The following is a 26547-nucleotide window of genomic DNA, read 5'->3' on the forward strand; positions in this document are numbered from 1 at the left end:
CAAACATTCAATCCTTCCACCACTGACAAACAGTGGCAACAGGACGTATCATCCACAAGATATAGTGCAGGAACTCACCAAGGTCCTTAGGCAGCACCTTCCAAACCCACAACCACTACCATCGAGAAGGACAAGAGCAGCAGATACCTGGGAGCACCAGCTGGAGTTTCCCTTCCAATCACTCACCATCCTGACTTGGAAATATATCGCCTTTCCTTCACTGTCGCTGGCTCAAAATCCAGGAACTTCTTCCCAAACAGCATTGAGGGTAGACCTACCTCTCAGGAACTGCAGCGGCTCAAAAGGGCAGTTAGGGAGGGGCAATAAATGACAGCCTAGTCAGAGACTCCTGTAAATAAATAAAAACAATAACGTTCAATTTTCAGTTTACAGTTTATGTTGAGTTTCCCTATCTCAAGTAGACTGGAAGTAGAGTCAGTACAGTTGTACACAAATGAGAATTGGAGAGCAAAATTAGCCAGGCTTGCCACTCCTGATGAAAATTCAACAAACTCTACTTAGAGTGTCCCCCTGCAGATGTGCTGAGGATAGGATTGAAGTGAGGACAGGATTGCCCCAACTGTCTATACTGCCAACATCTGGTATCCAGGGTCACACATGAGTAATAGTTGCTGGATAAGGAACCATAACCCAACAATGAACACAATACCTTCAGACACGAAAAGAAGGAAAAATTGGCAACAAAAAAGAAACTCTTCTCTATTATGTGACTCATTCAGACTCCTTCGTCGGCATGAGCTCACATAGGCCACAGGCAAAAAGTTAAACTGAATTACCAATCCATTTCAGAGATCATAAGAATTCTTGGTGTGGAAAATTGCAAATTCATGAAGATTAATTAACTTGAAGCTGGGCATATAAGCAAAGATAGCATCAATACAAGACTTCTGTCTTTAAACAGCCCCAGCCAGCAACTGAAACAGAAAGCTAATCCTCTCCCTGTTTCATACCTTGCTCCTCCATTAGCCAGATTATCACATGATCTTGTATACCCAAACAAAAACCCCAGCTTTCATTCCTTTAAGCGAAAAAGCCCAGGGGAAATCTCCATTTATAAACAACAGTCCATTAGCCTTCTCCTAAATAAATGAGTAATTATCCTGCTTTCCCAGCATCTGAGTTGCATTCCCTCCAGACATACTGGCTACCTGTAGGAAAATAAATTAACTTTAAAACCTTCTCCAGAAACATAAATATATCAATAGCACAGTGTCATCACAATTTGATAGCTGATTAACCGGTCATAATGTGAATGATTCATCCAAGGCTGTTGGCATCCTGCTGTGCTGTTAGTCCAATAGGCAAAAGGACCTCCTCACGTATATGATGGGGAGGGGGCTGACATCCACACCTACTGCATTCAAATATCTCACTGGTTGTCAATCCAGATCCACACTCAATTTGAAGTAGAGTTTGGACTCTGCCCATTCTGAGTTAGAAGCAGCAATGTTACCATTAAGCCGAAGTATCACTCCCGCAGAAGAAGATGTGCTAAGATACCAGATTCAATTCTGTCATTTATATCATTTTAATTTATTTTGATTGAATCAAAAACTGCCTGTCTACTAGGTCAAATCCTGTCCCTTTTCTCCAAGTTTAGATGGACTACAGGATAAGAAATAGTTCACTAGACACATAAAGTAACTTATGTCAGTACAGTCAGTAAATACCATGCTGGAGTCATACTAGGCAGTATATAAAAATTAGATCTAGTTCAGCATGCTCCACTCCAGAGACAGTTTCTCAGCAATACTATGTGAATCAAATAAGTTATCCTGAGTAACATCTTAACTTTATTACTGGCAGCTGTTTCTCTTTGCTGAAGAATTGCCACCTCAATAAACCTGATAATGCAATTCTTTTAATGCTTGTAACAGATCAATAGCCAGAGAGAAAATTGATAAGATTTCCAATATAAACACAATTCAGCAGAATGCCTTGCAGGTTATCCCAAAATAATCACAAGTGAGCCACTTTGGCCATATTGAGTCTGCAGTGGTGGCTCAGTTGATAGCATTCTCACCTCCGAGTCAGAACATTGTTGGTCCAAGTTCCACTCTAGAGACTTGAGCACAAAATTTAGGCTGTAACATCAGACCAGTACCGATGGAGTGTCACACTGTCAGAGGTGCTGTTTTCTTTTTGGATGAGAGATTAAACTCTGGCCGCATCTGCCCTTTTAGGTGGATATTTCAGATCCCATCGAATTACTTCAAAGAAGAGCAGGGGTGATCACACTGGTGTCCTGGGCAATATTTATCCCTCCATCAACATTTTTAAAAAAAATAGCTGGTCAGTATCACATTACTATTCTAATTCATCTTGTTACTTTAAACATTAGAGTAAAATCAAATGCAGTTATAACAATAGAGAATCAGGTCTTTAATGAGATATTATGCTTCTCAATCCAGTTTAGTTTGCTCTGATACATCACACTTTACAATTCCAGAAATGAATACAGCTCAAAATTCTTGCACTATTTCTACCTTTGATCTCCAGATTCCAAGCATATTATCACTAAAACGTAGTACATACAGTACGTATAATTAATATTAGAAAAACAAGGAGCCAACAAAATGCATTTAACCCTTCTCCATCTCTTCCAATATTCTGATACTATGGTTATATTATCTTCTTAAGCTCCAAGGTTATATTGCCATCACAAACTCCTACAATTCTTATTGCAATAAACAAAAGTAACTGAATTAACATCTTGCAGACAATCGGAGACAGGGAAGACTGAATTTTACACATACATCAGTCCATCATCTGAGAAAACATCCTTGTGGTAGGCAACTTTCAAAATACATACATTTTTAGTGGAAAGTTGTTTTAACTTGGCATGTGCAGGTCTCACAGGCAACCCAGGATATCAAGATAGTGTGAACAATCATTCCCACAAGTATCACATCATTACAGGTCCTTATAAAAGATTGCCATGATTCCTGTATTGAAATAGTGACCACACTTCAGAAGTATTTATTGGCTAAAAGTGCTTTTAGATGACCTGAGGTTGTGAAAGGCACTATAGAAATGCAAGACTGTGGAAGGAGCATTCACATCATAGGTCATCAGACTGTTTTTTCTTTATTCCTGGGCATCACGGGCTAGGCCAGCAATAATTTACATCCCTAATTACACTTGAGAAGGTGGTGGTGAGCTACCTTCTTGAATTGCTGCAGATGATGTGGTGTAGGAACACCCACAGTGCTGTTGGGAAGGAAGTTCCAGGATTTAGATCCAGCAGCAGTGAAGAATGGCGATATGGTTCCAAGTCACGATAGTGACTTGGAGGGGAACTTGCAAGTGGTGGTGTCCCCATGCATCTGCTGCACCAGTCCTTCTAGGTAGTGGAGGTCGTGGGTTTGGAAGGTGAATCAGCCAGAAAATCTTTCCAATACTTCACAATGTCCTCCAAGTAAAGGTATAAAACAACAGTAACCTGATTTTAAGAAAAATATTTCAGATGCTTGGAATCTAATGGAAATGCTCAGCCGGCTTTGCAGCTTCAATGAAGACAGAAACAGAATTAATGATTCAGGCTGATGGTATTTTATCAGAACCTGATCATAATTATATCTGTCAATCTGCATATATTAACTTCCAAATAAACTGTAGTTTAAAAGTAACTTTAATTAAGTTAGTGTCTTAACATAGGCATTTGACTAATTTTGATAGACAGATTGGACTATGTTTATCTGTCAGCATTCAAAGCAATAACGTTTATCATTGACACCAGAAAAATCTTGGCGGGTTAGCAATCCTAACCGGCATCCTAATAACGGCACCAATTTAACTTCAGCTATTTAAAAAATGCTCATAAAATAAGGTTAGGATTTGCATTTCAATGACAGGAATCTTACCGACAATTTACTGATAGCAATAGATTAGTGCTTCATTGCATCTTCAACTGATTTTTATTTTTGTTCTCAACAGGTTGGGGATCAAATCATTGAAATCAATGGAGAAAACACAAGAGAAATGACCCATGCAAGAGCAATAGAGCTGATCAAATCTGGTGGAAGAAGAGTGCGCCTCCTCCTTAAACGGGGGACAGGTCAAGTGCCTGAGTATGGTGGGTTTCATATACTAGACCAGCTCACTTTTCACATAGCTAATAACTGTATTTTAACAGCCCTATTTCAGTACTAATTCAATGTGTTATATTGGCAACTAGCTACCAATCAAGCAAAAACAAAATTGTGGCTTATAAGGCTTAAATTGGACACTTAAATGTATGTTCTGTTCTGGTTGAATTTTGCCGTAAAAACTTAATTGCAAGCTCCATTAATTCCTGCTCACCTAGCATAACTGACAATGCATTGCCCTCTGTTGCAGCCCAAAAAAACTGTTTACTTCCTCTACCAAGGCATGGATCAGCATGCTTCAAAACATTGGTTCAAGAAAAAGTTGAAGAAGGAAATATTTAAAAGGTCATTATGATAAAGGTTAATTGATAGCTGATTGCCAATTGAGATTTATTAGGATCACTACTGATTGCAACTATACATAGCTAAAAATAATATAGCTAGTAACTAGGACTAAATAATCTATGTTTAAATGTCTCACTAATAATTTAACTTCCTGCATGTCTTATTATCTTGAAGTTTGTTTTAACTTGACTCTTTCCTGTTTTAAATTTTCTACTTTACTATGCTAAACAGCTTACTAGATATCTTTGTGCTAACAGTCATGTTAATATCTGTCACTGGTTCTGTTAATTCTAATGATTGGTCCTAGGCTGTTCCTCCCCTTCCTTTAGGAATGGTACCTTCCAGTCTCTCCATGTGCATGAAAAGTGACAAGCATGGGTCCCCATATTTCTTCCTATTGGGCCACCCTAAAGACACGGTTTGTAAATCTGCATGCGTATTATCATTCTTAAAACATTAGATGTCATTTCACATAATTGTATTTTAGCATGTTTTATGGTTGCGCTAGTTGTGGTTTCCTATGTGAAACATTTTACTGACACAATTAGTTGCCATCAAAAAATAACAGTGACTATAGTTCAAAAGTCAATAACTGTAGAATTAAATAGTAGATGCTAATGTCCAAAGATGTGCGGGTTAGGTTGATTGGCCAGGTTAAAAATTGCCCCTTAGAGTCCTGGGATGTGTAGGCTAGAGGGATTAGCGGGTAAATATGTGGGGGTAGGGCCTGGGTGGGATTGTGGTCGGTGCGGACTCGATGGGCCGAATGGCCTCCTTCTGCACTGTAGGGTTTCTATGATTTCTATGATTTCTAATTTGAACAATGTATTTTATAAATTTAACCTCTTAAATTGTTTCATTTAACTATACTACGAATTACCAAATGCCCCATGGGTTCTGAGATTTAAAAAATAAAGTTTAAAGTTTATTTATTCGTGCCACAAGTAGGCTTACATTAACACTGCAATGAAGTTACTGTGAAAATCCCCTAATCGCCACATTCAAATATTATACCTCTCTGACTTGCCTTTTTTAAATTTCATGATAACAATTCGAAATTAAAATTACATTTTTTGAATTGGAATCCTACTGCATACCCATCATTTAACTTTGCTAAAATAGAAAATATTGCCATGTCACAGTAAATGAGATGGTAGAGAAATTGGTTAGGTAAAATAGATAAAAAAGAGGGCCTTGAATGGTTGGCAATGCTCAAAGTAAATTGCCACCCTGTTCGATGCATTCTAAGTTGCTGAAGAAAGCAAGAGTGAAAATTGCAGTGGCTCTGGCCACAATCATTCAGTCCTCCTTAGATATGGTTGTGGTGCCAGAGTGCAGGAGGATTGCAAATGTTACACCCCTGTTCAAAAAATGGGAATGGAACAAACCCAGCGACTGCTGGCCAGTTAGCCTGATGTCAGTGATGAGGAAACTTTCAGATACAATGGCCCATAACTTCCTAGCTCCCCAGCATCAGATCTGGGGGCTACCACAAAGATGTACTGGAGAATCCCTCTCAGAAATTCCCAGGTAAGGATTTACCCAGCAATTGTCCAGAAAGGCTAACTTCCCCTGGACAATTGTGCTACACTGGGAACCTCCCAACAGTTTGTTTAAGTCACTAACTTCAGGTGGTTCTGCCAATTTTACACTCAGTTACGCTGAAAAATTTAGAAGAAATAAAAGCACTTATAACTTCAGTGTGACAATCTGTCACTGGCATTCCGAGGAAGTTATGACCAATAATTTAAGACACAAACTTGTCACTTTGAAAATATGAATTATGTAAATAAAACCCAGAATAGATTTGTTAAAGGCAAATTGTGTTTGACTAACAGGCATGGCTTTGTGAGAGGAAAATCATGTCTCACAAATTTGATTGAGTTTCTTGAAGGGGTAACCAAGAAGGTAGATGAGGGCAGTACAGTTGATGTTGTCTACATGGACTTTAGCAAGGCCTTTGACAAGGTACCACAAGGTAGGTTGTTGCATAGTTAAATCTCACTGGGATCCAGGGTGAGGTATCTAAATGGATACAAAATTGGCTACTTGACAGAAGCCAGAGGGTGGTTGTAGAGAGTTGTTTTTCAAACTGGAGGCCTGTGACCAGCAGTGTGCCTCAGGGATCAGTGTTATTTGTCCACTGTTGTTTGTCATTTATATTAATGATTTGGATGAGAATATAGGAGGCATAGTTAGTAAGTTTGCAGATGACACCAAGATTGGTGGCATAGTGGACAGTGAAGAAAATTATCTCCAATTGCAACGGGATCTTGATCAATTGGGCCAGTGGGCTGATGAATGGCAGATGGAGTTTAATTTAGACAAATGCGAGGTGATGCATTTTGGTAGATTGAACCAGGGCAGGACTTACTCAGTTAATGGTAGGGCGCTGGGGAGAGTTACAGAACAAAGAGATCTAGGGGTACATGTTCATAGCTCCTTGAAAGTGGAGTCACAGGTGGACAGAGTGGTGAAGAAGGCATTCGGCATGCTTGGTTTCATCAGTCAGAACATTGAATACAGGAGTTGGAACGTCTTGTTGAAGTTGTACAAGACATTTGGTACAGCCACATTTGGAATACTGTGCACTTCTGGTCACCCTATTATAGAAAGGATATTATTAAACTAGAAAGAGTGCAGAAAAGATTTACTAGGATGTTACCGGGACTTGATGGATTGAGTTATAAGGAGAGGCTGGATAGACTGGGGCTTTTTTCTCTGGAGCGTAGGAGGCTGAGGGGTGATCTTATAGAGGTCTATAAAATAATGAGGGGCACAGATCAGCTGAATGTCAATATCTTTCCCCAAAGGTAGGGGAGTCTAAAACTAGAGGGCATAGGTTTAAGGGGAGAGATACAAAAGTGTCCAGAGGGGCAGTTTTTCACACAGAGGGTGGTGAGTGTCTGGAACAAGCTGCCAGAGGTAGTAGTAGAGGTGGATACAATTTTGTCTTTTAAAAAGCATTTAGATAGTTACATGGGTACGATGGGTATAGAGGGATATGGGCCAAATGCGGGCAATTGGGATTAGCTTAGGTGTTTTTTTTTTAAAAAAGGGCAGCCTGGACAAGTTGGGCCGAAGGGCCTGTTTCCACGCTGTAAACCTCTATGACTATAACTCACTTGAGCTCTTTGATGAAGCAATGGAGACGGTTTGTGCGGTTTTTCCCAAGGAGAGGCACCACAGACATGATCTTTGCTGTGTGGCAGATTTAAGAAAAGTGCAAGGAACAGCAAAAGCTGCTGTATATGGCCTTTTTCAACCCCACAAAAGCTTTAAATTCTGTCAACTATGAAGGCTAATGGAGTATCCTCCTCAAATTGGCTACCTTCAGAAATTTTTCACCATCCTCCAACTATCCATGATGAGATGCAAACCAACGGAACCACCTCAAACCCTATCTCAGTGAAAACTGGGGGCAAACAGTGCTGTGTCATTGCATCAACTCCCTTCTCCATTTTCCTCACTACAATACTGCATCTCATCTCCAGCAAATTATCCATAAAGATAATCCACAGGGAAAACTGTTCAACCTTCACCGCCTTCAATTTAAAACCACTCCAACCCCACAGTCACAGAATCCCTACAGTGTAGAAGGAGGCCATTCGGCCAATCAAGTCTGCACTGACACTTTGACAGAACAGCTTACCCAGGCCCACCCCTGCCCTATCCCCATAACCTCATGCCTTTACCCCACTAATCCCCCTAACCCACAAATCTTGGCACACTAAGGGGCAATTTAGCATGGCCAATCCACCTAGCCTGCACATCTTTGGACTGTGTCATAAATCTTCAGTATGCAAATGATGCTTGTGTGTACACTCACTCAGAAATGGGTTCCAGGCCATTGGCGACTCCTCCTCTAAAAACATATGAGAAAATGAGCCCTTCACTACACACTCAGAATACCAGCTCCAGCAGCAAAACCTCTCTCACCCCATCAATTAAGATCAACTGTGAAATCCTGAAAGATGTGAACCATTCACCATATTTTGGCAGTCTCCTCTCGACAGAGGCAGACATTGACAACAAAATTCATTGTCACCTCCAATGTGTCTTCTCTGCCTTCAGCCAACTGAGGCAAGGAACATTTAAGAACCATGGTCTCAAACCTGAGACAAAATCATGATTTACTGGGCAACAGTGATCTCTGTGCCCCTATATGTTTTGGAGACTTGAACAACCTAAGCAAGTATCTCAAGGCACTTGAGAAGTACTGCCAGTGGTGCCCTCAAGATTTTCCAAATCTGGTGGCAAGAAAGATGGCCCATCAGGCAGCGTCCTCTCCCAAGCCAACCTGCCCACATCGAGGTGCTATTCACTCAAAACCAACTCCACTGGACCAGACATATCGGTCGGAATTTTACTGCTCTGCCCACCATGGGAATCGAGCAGGCGAGAGGCAGACAATGGAAATATCCATTGAACCTCGGGCAGGATTTTACGGTTTCGGGACACGCGAGGCTGTAAAATCCCACTCATCATTCATATGCCTGACACCAGACTCTTGAAGAAATTGCTCTACTCTGAACTCAACCAAGGAAGGAAACCCCAAGGAAGATAGTGGAAACACTTCAGGGATGCCTTCAAAGCACCCCTGAAGAGGACAAATAACTCTCCCAACTCATAGAAGACCCTGGTCTGTGACTAACCAAAATGGGGAAGGGTCATTTGGGAAGGCACTGAACCTAGTGAAAACCTTCATTGGAAACTTGCAACGGTGAAGTCAAGATGTTAGAGGGGGCACACAAAACTCTAAACAACCCACTTACCCAACCCTTCAAACACCATCTGACCCACATGTGGCAGAGTATGCAGGTAGCACATTGGACTTATGGACCCACCAAATCAGAGTGGAAGCAAATCATCCTCAATCCCAAGGGACTGCCTAAGAAGAAGATCAGGGATGCTGGACTTCATTTTCGTGGAGAGATTGCAAAAACCAGGATTGTTCTTCTTAGAGCAGAGAAGGTTAAAGGGCGATCTGATGGATGTGTTCAAAATCATGAAAGGTTTTGATAGGGTATGATGGATTTTAACCAAGGACACAGATTTAAGGTATTTATCAAAAGAACCAGAGTTGACCTGAGGGGAAAAGTTATAGTGATCTGGAATACACTGCCTGAAATGCTGGTGCAATTAGATGCTATGGACTAGATTTTACACTCCCTAGCTAGCAGGTTTAAAGGCAGAGGTTTCATAAAATTCAGTGTGTCTTTCCACCACCTATCTTCTCCAGATAAAATGTTATTGTGGGCAATGAAGGCATCAGGCAGCTGCTTGCCCTTGAGCCTAATGTGCCCCTTGATTAGTTAATTAATGGCTACTTATGGGGTTCATCCCACCATCATTGCTGTTTTACCCACAGCGAGGGAGGCCCGTGCTCAGCTGGTAACCCAGCAGTTTTAGCTGTGTGGCTGGTATCGGGCAAGAGGTGGGATCCTCATTTGCAGGTCCCCGTGCCAGTCGGAGGGAGACCCCTCCCCCAAGATCACTCTTCCCCTATACCCTACCCCCATGGCTTCTCAAACATGGCCAGACCCTGCCAGCCTGACCTGTGCATTTGAAATATTTCTTGAAGTAATGAGTGTCAGTCAGATATAATTCACCCTCCAAAACATCTCTCAATTCTGTGAGATCCTGACATGAACCCAGGCTATGATTTTTACCGGTTTGCCCGGCCCATTGATGGGTGGAGCGAGCCAGTAAAATCGTGCAACAACCAAGAAATCACGATCGCGCCCGATTTCTCAGCTCTCGCGATCTTACCGGCGCCAGATTTCTGGCACGGTCAGCCTCTTGGCTATTTCTGGCGAGAGACTGAATAAATTATTTAAATATAGTTAAACAGTGTTTTGCATGTGTTTAGTGGTGCTCAATCGTCTGGGCTGACTTGCCTTTATGGCCTCGCCAGGAGAGGTTCTCTCCGGCGAGAAAAACACCTGCTCCCATGAACGGGGGAGCAGTCGTGTTGCTCTCGCCAGTAGAACCAGAGGCCATTGGGGCCCCCTGGGGTGGTCGAGGGCAAGGGGGTGCCCCATGGGCAGTGCCAGCCTTGTACCTTGGCAATGCCCACCGGGCAGTTTGGCACTACCCACCAGGCAGTGCCAGGGGTAGGGCAGCCTGGAGGGGACAGGCCCTGTTGGGATGGGGGCTGTTGGGGCAAGGTGATCGGTGGGGTGGAGGGGCGCGATTAGTCTGGGCGGCGGGGGCTAAATATTTGGATGGTGTGGGGCTTGCAATCAGCCATGGGCCCCACTATTAAGGGGGGGTGTGGGTCTGTGTTAAGGCTGGCTGCAACAGCAGAGACCTGACATCTCTCTCTCTCTGGTCAGGTCTCTGCTGTTGGAATTGTGCATGTGCAGCCACAGAGGTCTGCACCTTTGCTGCCTGATCAAGTTGGCTGGTGAATTAAGCCCTGTCCACTGCCTCCAGTAGCTGAAAACAGTCTAACCCATTTTTTTCAATCACTAAGTGCATAAGATTGGGAGTAACAACTTGCCCAAAACACAGATCTGCAACTCCCATTTTCATGCTAGCTGGGCACGTGGAATTTTTCTCGTAAAATTCCACATCCAATGTCCCATGATATTCCAATTCACCAACCTAATACTCTATCATTCTGCTCGACTAACACAGTGATGTTTTGTGAAGTCCCGTGATACTTTGTGCCACTAATTCAATGTTTTCCGAGATCCAGTGTCAGTTTGTATCACTGTACTGAGAAGTTGTGCTATCACACATCACTTTGCAATACTAACCCAATATTTTGCAATGCCCATATTTCTTTGCATCACTAACACAGTTTTCTGGGGAGCTCTCTGTCAGTTTTCTTCATCGACACGGTTTTCTGTGAAATCTCCATCAGTTTTGCATCACTGACACATGCTGACTTCCCTTCTTTCTTCAATCACAAACAAGACAGTCCTTTCCTCACACACACGTAGAACCTTCAAGTTCTGCAACATAGCAACTTCTCAGCAGACCTCTTTCTTCCAGTGTCACACATGTAGAAACAGCCAAGTAGAAACGTCGTGATCAGCTCTCCCTCCTCTTCCTGCAGTTCATACCGCTGCTTCATTTTCTTCCATCCCTATGCTTTTCTTTGTCTTCCCCTCTCTGTTTTTCCCTTTCTCTCCTTTCCTCAGTTTGCATTGTTCTTGCATTCCATTGTGTCTCCTGTTATCATGGTGGTACAGTGATTAGCAGCGGCAGGAACCCAAGTTCGATTCTGGCTTTGGGTGATTGTGTGGACTTTGCACATTCTCCCCTTGTCTGCGTGGGTTTTCTCCGGGTGCTCCTGTTTCCTCCCACACTCAAAAAATGTGCAGGTATGGTCAATTGACCATGCTAAATTGCCCCTTAGCGTCCAAAGATATGTAGGATAGGTGGATTAGCTGTGGTAAATGTGCAGGATTACAGGGATAGGGCAGGGGTGGGCCTGGGTAAGAGGATCTTTCGGAGAGTCGGTGCAGACTCGATGGGCTGAATGGCTCCCTTCTGCACTGCCGTGATTCTATGGATTCTATAATAACTCAAGACAGTGACTAATACCACATACACAGAAACCAATGACATAATTTTCAGGAGACACCCAGAAAAAACCTGACTGTGTAATGAGCTACCTCACAGTGGTTGCACCAGCGATCAAAACGTAAATCTGTGGCATTTTGCAATAAGCATTTTTGCAGATTTTTGATTAATCTGCGTCAGCTCTCCAGTTATCCTATGTGTAATTGTCCGAAAATTAAGTTGACATTTGAGTAGCCAGTTAATTTCTCGGATTTATATTACTTGAAATTATCAAAACACAAATAAAAGTAAAAACTGAGCACAGTGCTGAAAGTTTAATAATGAAACATGCAAAAGGAAAAACATGTAAAATACAGAAAGAATAACCCATATGACCGCAAATGAGCCCTGGTGCGCACTACCCCTTATAGAGATGGAAGCCGCACATGAACTCTAATACACATTGTCCCCTAGAAATGAAGTGTCCACCAACCTGGGCCTCCCATCAGCATATAACTGCGCATGCATGGTGTTGGCAAAAAATGCAATCCTTTCACTCCATCACACCCTTAGTTTGTGTTACTCACTCAGAGCTCACGGCAGTTTGAGGTTCTTTTTGTTGACCCTGATGCCATCATGCTCACAACTGGCAATGAGGCAGTATATTCCAAATAGTAGGGCAACCAACCAACAGATTATGGGGTCTTCGTTGCAAGCCGCTGAAACATATGTTTATACCACATGCAATGACCATTTCATCCAAGTCACCAACAGCAGCAGTGCTGGGGAAACCAATTGCCCATTCTGATAAAGTCAAGTTGAAAGTGGGGATTGGGAATCCTGTATCATAAACCAACTTGGTGTCATCCAATCACTAAAATCAATAAGTTGAATTTGGCAGCCCCATTGTGGCTATACATGGAAGCAGAGTAACCAGGATAAGGGAGGAGCCACATTAGGGCAGCTCGCCAAAGCTTTCCCACCGCCAGAGACCTTTCCCTGAGATGGGCTGTGAATTGAGTTGGCTGCCCATTTTACAGAGACGGTCAGCCAATTTCATTTGTTAAACTTCCATTCAGGAATTATTTTATGCCTTGTTACATGTGGAGGCTGTTCAGTCCAATGGAGGTGGCATCCCTATGGTAGGCCTTGGGGGTCATTACAGTCGGAGGCTGTATAACCCATTGGCAGGTCCATAAACATGAAAGGCCACAATCACAGACAAAGATAATCCAGCAGTGAGGTTTCCCTTTCACTCTTGAGGACCCCACCAGCTTTGTCCCTCATCATTTTTGTATTTCATTGACATCCCCAAGGGTGTTTCTATGTTGAGGCAGCCTCACGATTTCTGACCTGCATCAGCAGCACCCACCTCTCCCAGTGGAATGTCCAAGTCTCCAGATTTTCCAGGGCTCTGGCTCTGCATTAACGAGAACTGACCCTACAGTCTTGCGGGCTGAGGTTGTGGACTTGTAAGGCCCAAAGTACTTTCATGTTCCTCCATGCCCAACACTTTTTTTTAAACTAGCCAGCCTTTTCAGGGTTGATCTGCAGCAGCTCCTTTTGATAGGGTAAGACCTTGGGAATAGATGTGAATGCAGCAGCCAACATCCCATGAAAGAATAAATAGGAGACACAAGCTCACCTTTGTGTCAGGGACAATTTGTAATACCACAGCTGCAGACCAGGTTAGCAGATTCCAATGAGCAGAGCATGTTGCATGCACATCACACCCATTGGTACCTCAAAATTGCATCCAATGGCAAAAAGGCAGAAGCATTAAATAATCATTCAAGAACTCCAAGCAAAATGATAAAAACATATATATGCTGCCCAAGCAGCAAATGAATTTACCTTTTATGATTTTAGCATTTTGCTTTTTTAAAATACTTATTTATGAAACAAAATGTTAGAAATGAAGCTAGCTGCGTGCAGATTAGATGCACCTTGCATCCTAGCAAGGTCAGCAAAGCAGATCTGAAGTGAGTTCGACCTTTCAGCCTTGGTGTAAGTGCGAGAATAAACAGTCCATGCAATTCTGAGGCCCAACGTGCAAACCTAAGAATTGATGTACACATGTTAAACAGAATGAAAATTTAGCAATTTTGAGTTATTTTTTAAAGGTGTATTTTCTCGAGATCCCTTATTTATAAAACAAAATGTTGTACATGTTAGAAATGAAGCATTATGTGAATTGCTGCAACCTTGAAGCATTATCATTCTGTTCCCACCAGAGAGAGTTTAAAGTCACTCCCCTGATATTCCAAATAACCAATTGAATATAATTTAAATTGTGTTGATAGATCCTGTGCTGTGCCTATGCCTGAAGGCAAGTCATTTGCTCAGTGTCTGCTGATGCTTCATCCGGAGATATTTTTCCTGACAGTCTTTGCCAGCAGTAGTTTGGCATTTGCTTCCACAGGACTGGATGAGGAGATCCCAAGGCTAACACCCAGTCAGAACAAGAATCAAACTTGCACTGTTGGCATTATTCTGAACCACACGCTAGCCAAATGAACTAATCAACTCCCAAGCTTATATTACCTTCTGTGAAATTTTTAAGAATGATGTGATAACTTCATAATAATTAGAAGTGCTGCAGTTACATAGCATAGAATTCCTACACTACAGAAAGAGGCCATTTGGCCCCATCAAGTCTGTACTGACCACAATACCACCCAGGCCCTTAACTCCACACATTTACCCTGCTAATCCCCCTGACACTGGGGCCAATTTAGCATGGCCAATCAACCTAACCTGCACATCTTTGGACAGTGGGAGGAAACCGGAGCACCCGGAGGAAACTTGACGCAGACACGGGGAGAAAGTGAAAACTCCACACAGACAGTGACCCGAGGCCAGAATTGAACTTGGGTCCCTGGCACTGTGCCACTGTGCCGCCCAATATATCAGACCTCAATTCAGTCCTGATCACTTGCTAAGGTGTGGTATATAAATAATTTAGCAACACTTTCAGAAAGAAATTAAACACAAGGGAATGTTACCAGCTTACACTTATTCATTTTCCACATCTCTGGTTTCATCTACTTCTGTGTCTCATTATAAATGCCATGGTGTTAAGTTGCTTCATAAGTGTTTTTTTGAATCTATTATCGCATTCATGCTTCACCTTTTCTTGTCAATGTTTGCTCGGTAATTTTACTTGCTTATGTCTGAAAACTAAGCTTAAATAGAGAAGGATTTTGCGGAACAATTTGCAAACTTGAAGCATGATGTTGACTAATAAATAATGTATTTTGAATCATAGGAATTTCATTATTTTTACTGAAAATTGATTGCTCAGTTTTGTCCTGTTCAAGAACCTCTGCTGATTCCCTCCTTTCCCTTCATCACCAAGAAAACCTACTGAGCCACACCTGCCCTTCCCAAACCCAACTGCTTTTGAGCAGAATGAAAATTTATCAGTTTTAGTTTTCTTTGAAGAATGTAATATTTTGCTTTTTAAAAATCTTGTGGGCGGGGAGTGGTTGGTAGATCTCCAGGCTCGAAAGCACCAAACGCAAATCACAATGACCTGGAGAATCAGGAATTGCCAGAAAGGTGGGTTTTGCGCCGGACGCCAAACCCACTGCCACCCTCCCGGGCCGCGCTGCCAGCCCCCAATCGAGTTCCAATCCATAGCGGGCGAGAACCCAATACATATTCAGAAATAAATTTAAATACCATTAGCAGGCTGACAGCCCTAATAAAAATAGCTCTCACTATTCACCTGCCTCCCCAGCAGGATCAGCACCAGGTGGGCTTTCGTGCAAGTCCTCACAAGCAAGGACCTGGCATGTTGGACCCCGAGGATTGAGGAAGCATCACCAACCACTCAGAAATGAGAGATATCCGGTCTCGGGGGCAGGGAATTCATATGGTGTTCGTGGAAGTGGAAATGAATAGGGTTGGGAAGCATTTTCCGATCAGGGCCAGTGTGATCTCCTGGACTCGTTTCGATCGCCTCAGGGGGTCGGAGAGGAATTTCCCAGATTTTTTTTTCCCCATATTGGCCCTGGGGTTTTCACTCTGGGTTTTCGCCTCTCCCTGGAGATCACATGGTCTGGAATGGGGGGGGGGTGGGGGTGAGCTAATAGGTTGTGATGAACAAAGCATCGTAGCTGTGAGGGACAGCTCGGTGGATAGGATATTAGTATGTAGATAGGCTGGAAAATTGGGCGGGGATCCTGGATTCAGGATTCAATCCTGGACCGGGGAGCGGCGCGGGCTTGGAGGGCCGAAGGGCCTGTTCCTGTGCTGTATTGTTCTTTGTTCTTTGTTATCCTTCAATCACAAGGGAGTGAAACCACTGACTGTCAATCAGGATGAGATTCTGGGCGGAATCTTTCCACCTTGCCTGCCCCGGGAATTGTTGTGGGCGGGGAACGGAAAGGTCCTTTGACCTCAGACGGGATTTTCGGGTTTTGGGGTGAGTGCGGCCAGAAAATCCCGCCCTCTGTCAAAATTGCAGTCAGGATCAATGGGGTACTGGAGGTCAATTCAGCCGTGAATGGAAATCAAAATAAACTCAGGTGGCTGGAGAATGATAGGAAGGAGATAGAGAGAAAGGAAAATCTCTGCTGCAAAATGGAATGCTGCAATGATTTAAAATCCTGCCAATTGACCAGGGTGGGGGGGCATGGAGTTTAAAGTTACCTGGCCACTTCAGAATTTTCACAGAGGACAGGCAGGAATTGAGCACCGGGCTGCTTGAAATCACCATCCCAGGAGTGATCTTCAGGTCTGCCAGGGTGAATCGCAACAGTCCAGTCACAACACTCCCATCCCAGTGGAGAGTGGTGAGGTCAACCCCTTTCTCCCAACCCAAGCCCACCCAATGCCCAGGACCCTTGAGGGACTCTTCCTCTGCAGCCTGGTAGAAGCACAGGGGGAAAATGGCTACCTCAAGCCTCCATGGGGCCAATGCACCAGACCAGGGTGTCAGTGCCGGGGGCAGTGCACTGTTGGCATGTGGCCTGAAGGGGCCTGAGTAGAGAATCTCAGGGAGGTGTGGGGGGGGGGGCTGAGTGGGGGATCTGACAGGGAAAGGGGGTCTGAGGGGGGTAAAGGATCTGAGTTGGGAGTGGGCTGCGTCACCCTCATGCCTATGTGGCGTGGGGGGGAATTTACCTGTTATTTGAGGGTGCAGAGGGAGGTTGCCCCTCTTTGCTGAGGGGTTAGTGGTGCTCCCCTAGTCTGTGTGGGTGCCACCATTAATGTTTTTGTAGGGGAGGGCCTGTCTCTGAGCGTGGAGATCCCATTGCCATTTTAAAATGGCAGCCCAGTCTCAGAACAGCGGGGCTGGCCAGTGGTTTGTCCGCTATGAATAAATTAGCATCTATCAGGTGGGACCAAAAGAGAAAATCCTGGAAAATTTCAGCAGGTCTGGCAGCATCTATAAGGAGAGAAAAGAGCTGACGTTTCGAGTCCAGATGACTCTCTGTCAAAGCTAAAAGGCATAGAAAGTGGGAGATATTTATACTGTAGGGTGAGGGAGTGAAAGATGAGTCACAGCCACAAAAACAAGGGGAAAGACTGCTAATGGCAGTCCATAGGGAGAATAAAAGGTGAGAATGGCCAAATGGCAGAGAAGCTGAAATCAGAGGATAAAATGTGACAGATGAAGATGTGGGGGGAGGGGGGTGGGAACCGGTGGGAGAGAGAATTGAGAAAAGGGGGGAAAGGGGAAGCAAAGGGGGAGAAGAGGTAAGGAAAGGGGGATAAAATAGGGGAAAAGAGTGGGGGGGGGGGAAGAAAAATAAAGACAAAGAAGTAAAAGGTGGAGAACAGTTAAAAATTAAATGAAATGAAAACAAAGGGGTCAAGGTGGGAGATTCATTGAGCACAAGTGAGCTGCCATCAGCCAGACAGGAATCGGCAATTGACATAAGCTCCGTGAGGATCTATGGACTGTCCCCACTTCATGTTGTCATCATCCTCCTGGAATGTGTGGACTGTTGGCATTGGCATCTATTGCGTCTCCATGACAGGAGCTTTATCACAGAGGGCATTTGCCCTGCCATCAGTCAGACGCTAGTCCGATGCTCACAGATGCAATGTGAGGTTCTTTGGAGTGTCCTCACTACATGTCATCATCATCTTCCACAAAACTAGCAGCTGTAAGGGCGTCCCGGGCCAGCTTCCTCATCTGGACATTGCAATAACCTCATGGCTGTCATCCTCACCATCAAGGACCTCCTCACCCTCATCCCAATGATGTCCTTATCAGAGGAGACATGCAGCTCCTCCATCTTCTCCTCTGGCACCTCCTCCCCTCATTGCCCCATTGTAACTCCAGGATGTGTAGGGCACAACATGCGACAACATTGCTTGACAGCCTCTGTGGATTGTGTTGCAGGGCTCCACCAGAAAGGTCCAGGCACCAGAACCTCATTTTTAGCATCTCTATGGTTTGCTTGACCAAAGTACAAGTTGCTTTGGCCTCCGCACAAGCACCATCAGCCACGTCCTCAGTGGATAACAGTTGTCCCTGAGGACTCAATCCTAAAGCTTCTGTTAACCCTAGAAGATGTCAGGGATCTGAGAATGTAGCAGATCCCTGACACTCCCTGGGGATCATATGCAGACCTGTAGGATGCGTTTGGTATAGTTGCAAGTAGCTGGAAATTCAGCATGTGGAAGACTTTGCACTTGACATAATTGACTGCTTGTTGAGATCTGAGTGCCACATAAATGCTGTCGATTGTATCCTGCACCTGTGGAAACCCAGAGATCTGCCCAAGTCCCAGAGCTCTTGGTGAGTGGGTTGCACGATCCCAGTCAAAAGTTACAAGTTGTGTGCCTTTGCAAAGATGGCGTCCGTGACTTCCTGGATGCACTCATGTGTGGAGGCTTGCGAGATCCCACAGAGGTCATTTCTGGAGCCTGGAATGAGTGAGTGCTGTAAAAATTGAGTGCCACGGTCACTTTTATGGACATTGGCAGTGGATGACCTCCAAGTCCCCATGGCACAACATCCTGCCACAGTGGCAGATGTGACCAACCAGTTCCCTTGACATGCATTGTCTTTGGAGACACTGGTTTTCGATCATCTACAGGAATGACGAGAGCCATCTGTAGAACCTGGTTCAGGCAAGGTGCCTACAAATGACAGCTCTCTGGGATTCATCTCCTGAATGAGGATGCCCTGCCACCTCTTCTCCTGAGTGTTCTGGCAAGCGCCGCTGTTGTACACTTTCCCATCTTCTTTCCTGCCTATGAGCAATGAGGCAGACTGCAGAATCACCAACTATTGAAGTAAGGGACAGAGACTTGTCACACATGATCAGGGCAGTGAATGTGTTCAAATTGAAACTGAGCCTGTGGTCCTCCCAGTTAAAGAACAAAATTACTGAGCACTTCCCAAATCTGGAGAAAATCCAACAACAGAAAGGGTTCTATCCAAACAAATTCTGTCACCACCTGAATAAATTGGGAAGTGAATTCAACCGACGATTTCAGGAATTAAGACAAGACGGATCAAATCATTATGTTTGTCTCAAATCATTCTCAAGTGGATATTGGAGAACTGACAGCAAAATTTCAGCAGGTGTTTGATCAAAGCAGTGGACCTGACATGGAAATAATCACCATGCAAAATGACATAGAGCTGAAAACTAGGTCAAGGGACAAAGACTTTTAGGGACTTGTAAACAGAGAGAATTACCCTCTTCTGACATTGTGTGCACTCAAGGTGAAAGCCTACTTTGGTTCCACATATCTCTATGAGTTGGCTTTTTCCCAGATGAAAATCAAGTCCAAGTATCACACTCGCCTCACAGATGCCCAGACTTCAGTCAGTGCTGCCCTACCCCCAACTGCTCCCCCCTTCCCCCCCCCCCACTGTTCCCCCATATCCCAGGGTTCCCTCGCCTCCCTTCCCCCTTGCAGAGTTACCCATACGTCCCAGGTTTCCTGGCGTCCCTTCTCCCCTGCTGACTTCATGACACCACAAGGCACCAACCAAGAAGCTACTGTGGCGACATGCCTGTGACCTTACCACAACCCCAAGAATAGCAGAGCTGCTTCCTTGCATTGGCATCCACAAGCGCTGCGGTAGGTTGTGTTCACTCACCTCTGAGTTCCCCTCGGTGTTCAGCTCAGCAGGTGTACACCTTTTGGAGTCAATCGTACATCGTGCCATTCTGAGGTCACGCCGACATGGGATTTGAATTTGATGTGGGGAATGATTCCAGCCCATGGCCTCTATGATTTGACGCAAATTTGTTTATAATAGCATTCCCGATGTTCAACGGTGGGAAACGTGGCCCACCATTGATGGAGGAAGGGATGATCATGTCCTGCATTCTCAGTGCTGGGAAAATGAGTGTAGGGCTTTCTGGCAACATATTCCAGTGACGCCACTGCAGAAGCCTGCCCCAATCGGGCATAAAAATCCCGGCCTAGGGTTAATAGTGTTAAGCTGCAGGTGATATTATTGTATTAGTAGTGTTTACTCATTTTATTTTGTTGTTTTGCAACTAATAGCAAAGGTGTTATATTGTTATTTTTATTTTTAATGTGCAAAATTGTAACAAAGACCAGCAATCCCCTAGGAATATTGGCCACAAGTGAAACCTAGAGAAATTGAGAGCTTATAAATTGCTGTGCATTTTCACCTATTTTGCCTGTCATTAAATATTTCATAAAAATCGTGGCAATTCATGCAATTTTTCTCATTCCTACTTTTGAATGTTTACATGTTTGCTGCTATTACATTATAAGGATTATCTCAACACCAGGTCATTCTGTAGTAAGGAGAACTTTTGGTTGCAAGTAGACAATTTCATAAATTTTAATGAGGAATTGTAAATTGAATACACTGTACAGGAAAAAAGAACGAAAGTAATAAGTAAATTGACATTTGGCCAGATTTAGGTCTATAACAAGATCATTTATTGAAAACAATTATTCCTTTACCTGTCATGAGACACGAGCATCGCTGGCAAAGTCAGAATTTATTGCCCATCCCGAACTACTCTTCAGAAATCTTAGACTAACTCTAAAATTATTGTTTCAGCAGACAACCACGGCTCCTGGAATGCTTCCTCTGCAGGCTCCCCAAGCCTGTCGGAAATAACCACAATCCCTGATGATCTGATACCACCATCATCATCATCGCATTCTGCCCCAACCTGTGATTCCATTCACCAGCTAGCCCCAGAGACATTATGGGACATCAAGAAAGAGCGTGATATCGTAAGAAGGGAGCACTCTGCAGACCACCACGGGAGGAGTAGAAGAGATAGATCGGAAAGCCCAGGAAAAGTGGATAAGTTGAAGCAACACCGAACCTATAAGAAGAACCTTCCGAGGCTCTCAAAGGAAAATAGTAAAAAGACATATGGTGGCAGGACCACCTCTGAAAACAGAGCATCTGGGAGGAAGGGTTTAACAGAGACTAAATCAGGGGAGGACAAGTCTGATGAGACGAGCAATGAAAAACATAAACGTGGTAGATCCATGTCCCCAGCTTCCAGGAGGGGAAGATCTCCTGGGATAAAAGTGGATCACAAAGTTGAGAATACCACTGAGAGAAAATTGCTGAAAACACATAAATATAAAGTGAAATCAGCAGATTTTGGCTCCCGGACTGATACTGGTGATGTTGGTAACTTCCACAAAAATGCCTTAGAACAGGTCAACAAAGACCTTGAACGAGATCCCAAAAAGATTTCCAGTGAAGAGCATACACGTTCAAATCTTGCTATTCAAAGTAATAATACTTTAACTCGGAAGTCAACTGTCTCGCCTGGACCATGGAAAATCCCTGGTTCCGATAAGTATCCCAGTACACTGAAATCTGGTGCTGCCACCATGGGCAGATAAAGTAACAAAATGTTATTCTCCCTTTTATAGGATAGATGCAGGACCTTCTCCCAGCATTTCCTCTTTTCACATTATTTATCTAACTTAATTTGAACAGTCACTCAGCCTTATAAACTGGAAGCATTTGCATTAACAATATAATGGGAATAATATTCAATGGGGCAATGATGTGTTTGGGCATGAAAGACTTAAAGAAAGCAACCAGCGGTATTTTGAACCTTCAATAAACTGAAGTTTCACCACTATGCTGTGGGGTCAGGGGCAGCATCCATGAGCCAAACATGTGAACTATATGGACCAGTGCAGTGCAATTATGTTGGTAAACGTAACAGAGAGCAACAACAATATTGGTGCTTTAGTTGGAAAAAAAATGTTTAATATATGAAGGATTTGCTTCATCTGTATGCTGCAGTCATAGACGTTGTTATCAGTAATCTTTGTACTAGTGGGAACATCAGTTGTTAGAGTCTGGCCTTAAGTAAAACTGCACTGAGGAATGAGGCGCTGAAGAAAATGGAGGTCTACGTGAAACTTAATTTTTTGTAAATATTCAACTTACAAAACAAATGCCTAGCCCAGGGGTTAAAGTTGTTTTAAATAATACTAGGACCTCATCACTGAATAACAGAAGCTAACATATTTAATTTAAATTGCATCTTGTATCAGAGCAGCCCATCCTTTAAAACCATATCAGTGAACCAAGCACAAAAATAATGTAATGGTAATAAAATAATGGAGTTGATTTTCACATTGAAGTTTACTTACGGTGAGCGTGAGCAAGGTTCCACCTACTTTATCCTCTGGCCTAGCCGTAATCTGATCTCTGCCATTAAAGGTACAGTATTGTCAGGTTTTGGACAATGCTTCTGTATTGTAGTGCACGTACCTGTATTACCCTCTAATTTTAGATTTATGAAAGACTGGGATTATGATTGCAGAAGCAAACTATATTTTGCACAGTTCACAGCTCTTACTAGTGCAGTAATTGCTGTACGCCGTCTGTAATCAAAATTATCTGTGAACATGGCACGTCACTTACCCTTTGGATAAATATTGCTGTGTAGTGTTAGCTGTGAATTTACCTTGTACAGTATCTCTATAAATATGATTCCATGTATTATTAGTCACAAAGACTGTAAGTGAGCAACTATTTTTATGAAATGCACCACTATGGATAAATTAACTTTTACAGAAATCTTGTTTATGATATTCTATCTGAAACACTGTCAAATAAAGTGCATACTCTGAAATGAATGTTTTCCTGGATGCATCAACACTGCAGCTCAGGAAAAAAAATCACGGACCTTATAGTTTCTATTTCAAGCTATCAAAAGTTAATTTTATGCATGTTCGTTACTTATATTATGCAAGTCATCTTTTAAGTGTATCTATGAAACTAGCCTTGTTACATTCAATCAGCACCTTTTATTCAAAAGTCAGTGCTGTCGGTGTTTTACATTTGGCTTCAGATCCAAGAATACTGCTCCTATCAAAAGTCTCTCGAATCTCTTTGGAAAGAGACTTTATGAATATTTTACATAGGTGCTCAACTCCTTTCATGTCATTTAAGGCATTATCAGAGTGTGCACAGCAAAAGGTTCTTTGAAAATATCATTTCAATTGCTACTATAAAATCTCTCCTATTCTGCAAATTCATGAGGATAGTCACAAAGGTATTATGCCTGCTGTTGAGACAGAACTCTTGCAAACTGTCATTCTGTAATACTGAACAGTGGTCTCAAAAGTGAATACATAAAGTAACTAAAGTAGTGTACTTTTTCTAAGAAAACCTTATAGGTTTTTATTTTATAAGATTATGTTGTAACAATTAAAAGTTTCAGTCTTCAGCCTCATGAACTTTAATTGGAAGCAATGTATCAAAGAACACTACAAAGAAGTTAGAAAAAGATTAACCACCAAACCGCTTGTCCATCCTTGAACTCGTAGCATCATTCCTATGAACCAAAGAAGCAATGCCAGCAGCAACAACACGAAGCACCATGGAGTGTAGCAACACACTTAAATCTTCAGCTTGACTGAGTTCCAATCACAGGCTTACTGTATGAGGTGCCAGGTGATGGCCAAGCATCTCCCCGCATGGAAAGGAAAGTTTAGTAGGTGAGTTATAACTGGGCCACTGCACCACCTGGCAAATTGGACAGTAGTGACATTGCCTAGAAGCATGTTACTCCCAGCATCAAGGCACATGTGGCCCAGGAGATCACAAAGGGAGAAAAATGATTTTTAAAAAAGATAATGAAAATAAAATCACAAACCAAAAGAATCAAGTAAGTTTTACTGGAAGAAATTTGGAAGTTATTTTCGGAGTTACACATAGAAGAGCATTTTTGATCGGTGCCACCTGGGGGTCAGTTGACAGTGCTCTTGCATCTGAGTTACAAGGTTCCAGTTCCCAGTCCAGGGCATGAGTACAAGAATCAAAACTGACAATCTCGTGCAGTACTGAGGGAGTGTTGCACTGTTGGAAGTGCCTTCCTTTGGATGAGACATTGAACAGAGACCTCATCTTGCCTGCTCCGGTGAATGTAAAATATCCTGGACAATATTTATCCTTCAACCAATATCACAAAAATAAAACTGCCCATTATATTGTTATCTGTGGGAGTTTACTATGCACAAATTGACTGTGACTATCGGGGAGGCAATGGCTTAGTGATATTAGCGTGAGACTATTAATGCACAAACTCAGCTAATGTTCTGGGGAGCCAGGTTCAAATCCCGCCACAGCAGGTGGTGGAATTTGAATTCAATAAAAAATATCTGGAATTAAGAATCTTACCAATGACCATGAAACCATTGTCAGAAAAACCCATCTGGTATACTAATATCCTTGAGGGAAGGAAATCTGCCATCCTTACCTGGTCTGGCTGACATGTGACTCTGAGCCACAGCAATGTGGTTGACTCTCAAATGGCCTCAGGCAACTAGGGATGGGCAATAAATGCTGGCCCAGCCAGCGACGCCCTTGTCTCACAAATGAATAATGAATAACTTCATAAAGTACTTCGCTGGTCATTAAAAGCTTGAGACATCCAGTTATCATGAAAAGTGCTATAGAAATGCAAGTCCGGCATAAAGAAATAGATTCAATATTCTTTGCTGAATCCAACAGCACGAATACAGGTTAAAGAGCTGAAAGGTCTACTCCTGTTCCTATGTAAAACAGATTTTCTACTGACAAAAGATAAAATCACAGGTGACCAGCTTCAGTATCACAACAAACCAAAAGATGAGCCTCTTGATGCATATAAAATATTTACAGATTATTGCTGTCAGCAAAATCAGAAAATTGTGAGAATGTCATAAGCAATGAAGAAATCATAGTTGTCAGAAAACTCTGAAATACTCAGCACCAGTGGAGAGCTACAGAATTCCATCGGAGCTAATTACCTATTAAATAGCCAGCAGCAGGATATTTCAAACACTTTGTGCTATTAAAAAGATAGATGAGCAGAAATGCCCTTCAACAAAATAATTCAAAAGTAAGCTAATGTAGGAGTACCAGACATAACATTAGAGAACAAAGTCTTGAAGCTCTTTTGCATTGAAACCCTGGTGTGAACATATTGAGAAGGTAACTATCTTCACAGATTGTGATGAATATATCATCGGTTATTATTTCTGAATATTGAAGTGTGACCAACTGCACCTATATGTTGAATTTATATTTCAGAAAGTTAGATTGTTTACAGTGCACTAAAAACCATCTCTTTTTATTTATGCATATAATCGTGATCTGAGGTTATGAGGAGTCTGAAGATAGAATGATGCCTTCATTATTCAACATTTCCTTCTCCCCTCCAACATACTGGGACCATTGGCTCAGCGACCAGTTACAGATCTTGAGTGTCTCCACACAGCTCAGAAAATTAACTTTAAACAAATTTAGTAAGTATAGATTTTTTGTTTCTAAAAGGTGGAGTACTTTGAACAAAAAAGCACTCCCAATAGGCTTAGCTTCCCACTAAAACACTGGAACATTTTATTTATTGCATATGGGTGAAAATACTCATCTTCCTTTTTAATTTCAAAATTGATGCCTTCTGTGCCCCAAGGTGACTAACCTACTTTCAATGCATAAAGAAGCTTAAGTCAAGCATGTTTACAGTAACCAATTCTAGCTACTTTAAATGTTGCTTTGATCCTATTTGTACTGGTGGATGTGAATTTGGTAATGTGGTATAGATAAGAAAATAAAAAAATGGCTTTTCACAATTAATACTTTCAGATAATAGTGAACTTACCATAAGTAAACCCATCTATGGAATCGTAGACATTTACAGCACAGAAGGAGGCCAGTTGTCCAGTGCAGAAATTGGGTGAAATTCTCCAATGCCCCTGCTGGTGGGATCAATGATGTGGAGATGCCGGTGTTGGACTGGGGTAAACACAGTAAGAAGTTTAACAACACCAGGTTAAAGTCCAACAGGTTTATTTGGTAGCAAAAGCCACACAAGCTTTTGGAGCTCCAAGCCCCTTCTTCAGGACTCACCTGAAGAAGGGGCTTGGAGCTCCGAAAGCTTGTGTGGCTTTTGCTACCAAATAAACCTGCTGGACTTTAACCTGGTGTTGTTAAACTTCTTACGGTGGGATCAATGGCAGGCGGGTGAGGGAGAATTTGGCAGGAGGCCCAAAAGTTGGTTTCAAGCCAGCGTGAAATGACGAGATCTTACACTGCTGTAAGATAGCGAATCAGGAATTCTGCTAAAGGTCAGCGTGAAACTGATTG

The 26547-nt window shown here is 42.8% G+C and overlaps 1 protein-coding gene across 1 annotated transcript in view; it reads left to right on the top strand.

The window, feature by feature from the left end:
• magi2a (membrane associated guanylate kinase, WW and PDZ domain containing 2a) overlaps positions 1-23044 on the top strand; it is a 725408-nt gene extending 702364 nt beyond the window's left edge. The window contains exons 23-24 of the mRNA XM_078235593.1: positions 3958-4096; positions 20989-23044. Coding sequence (XP_078091719.1) covers positions 3958-4096; positions 20989-21797 — 948 coding nt within the window. The 3' untranslated portion in view covers positions 21798-23044. The remainder of the gene's footprint in view (positions 1-3957; positions 4097-20988) is intronic.
• Positions 23045-26547: the final 3503 nt, after the last annotated feature.

Source organism: Mustelus asterias, chromosome 19 (genome assembly GCF_964213995.1).
Source record: "Mustelus asterias chromosome 19, sMusAst1.hap1.1, whole genome shotgun sequence".
NCBI lineage: Eukaryota > Metazoa > Chordata > Chondrichthyes > Carcharhiniformes > Triakidae > Mustelus > Mustelus asterias.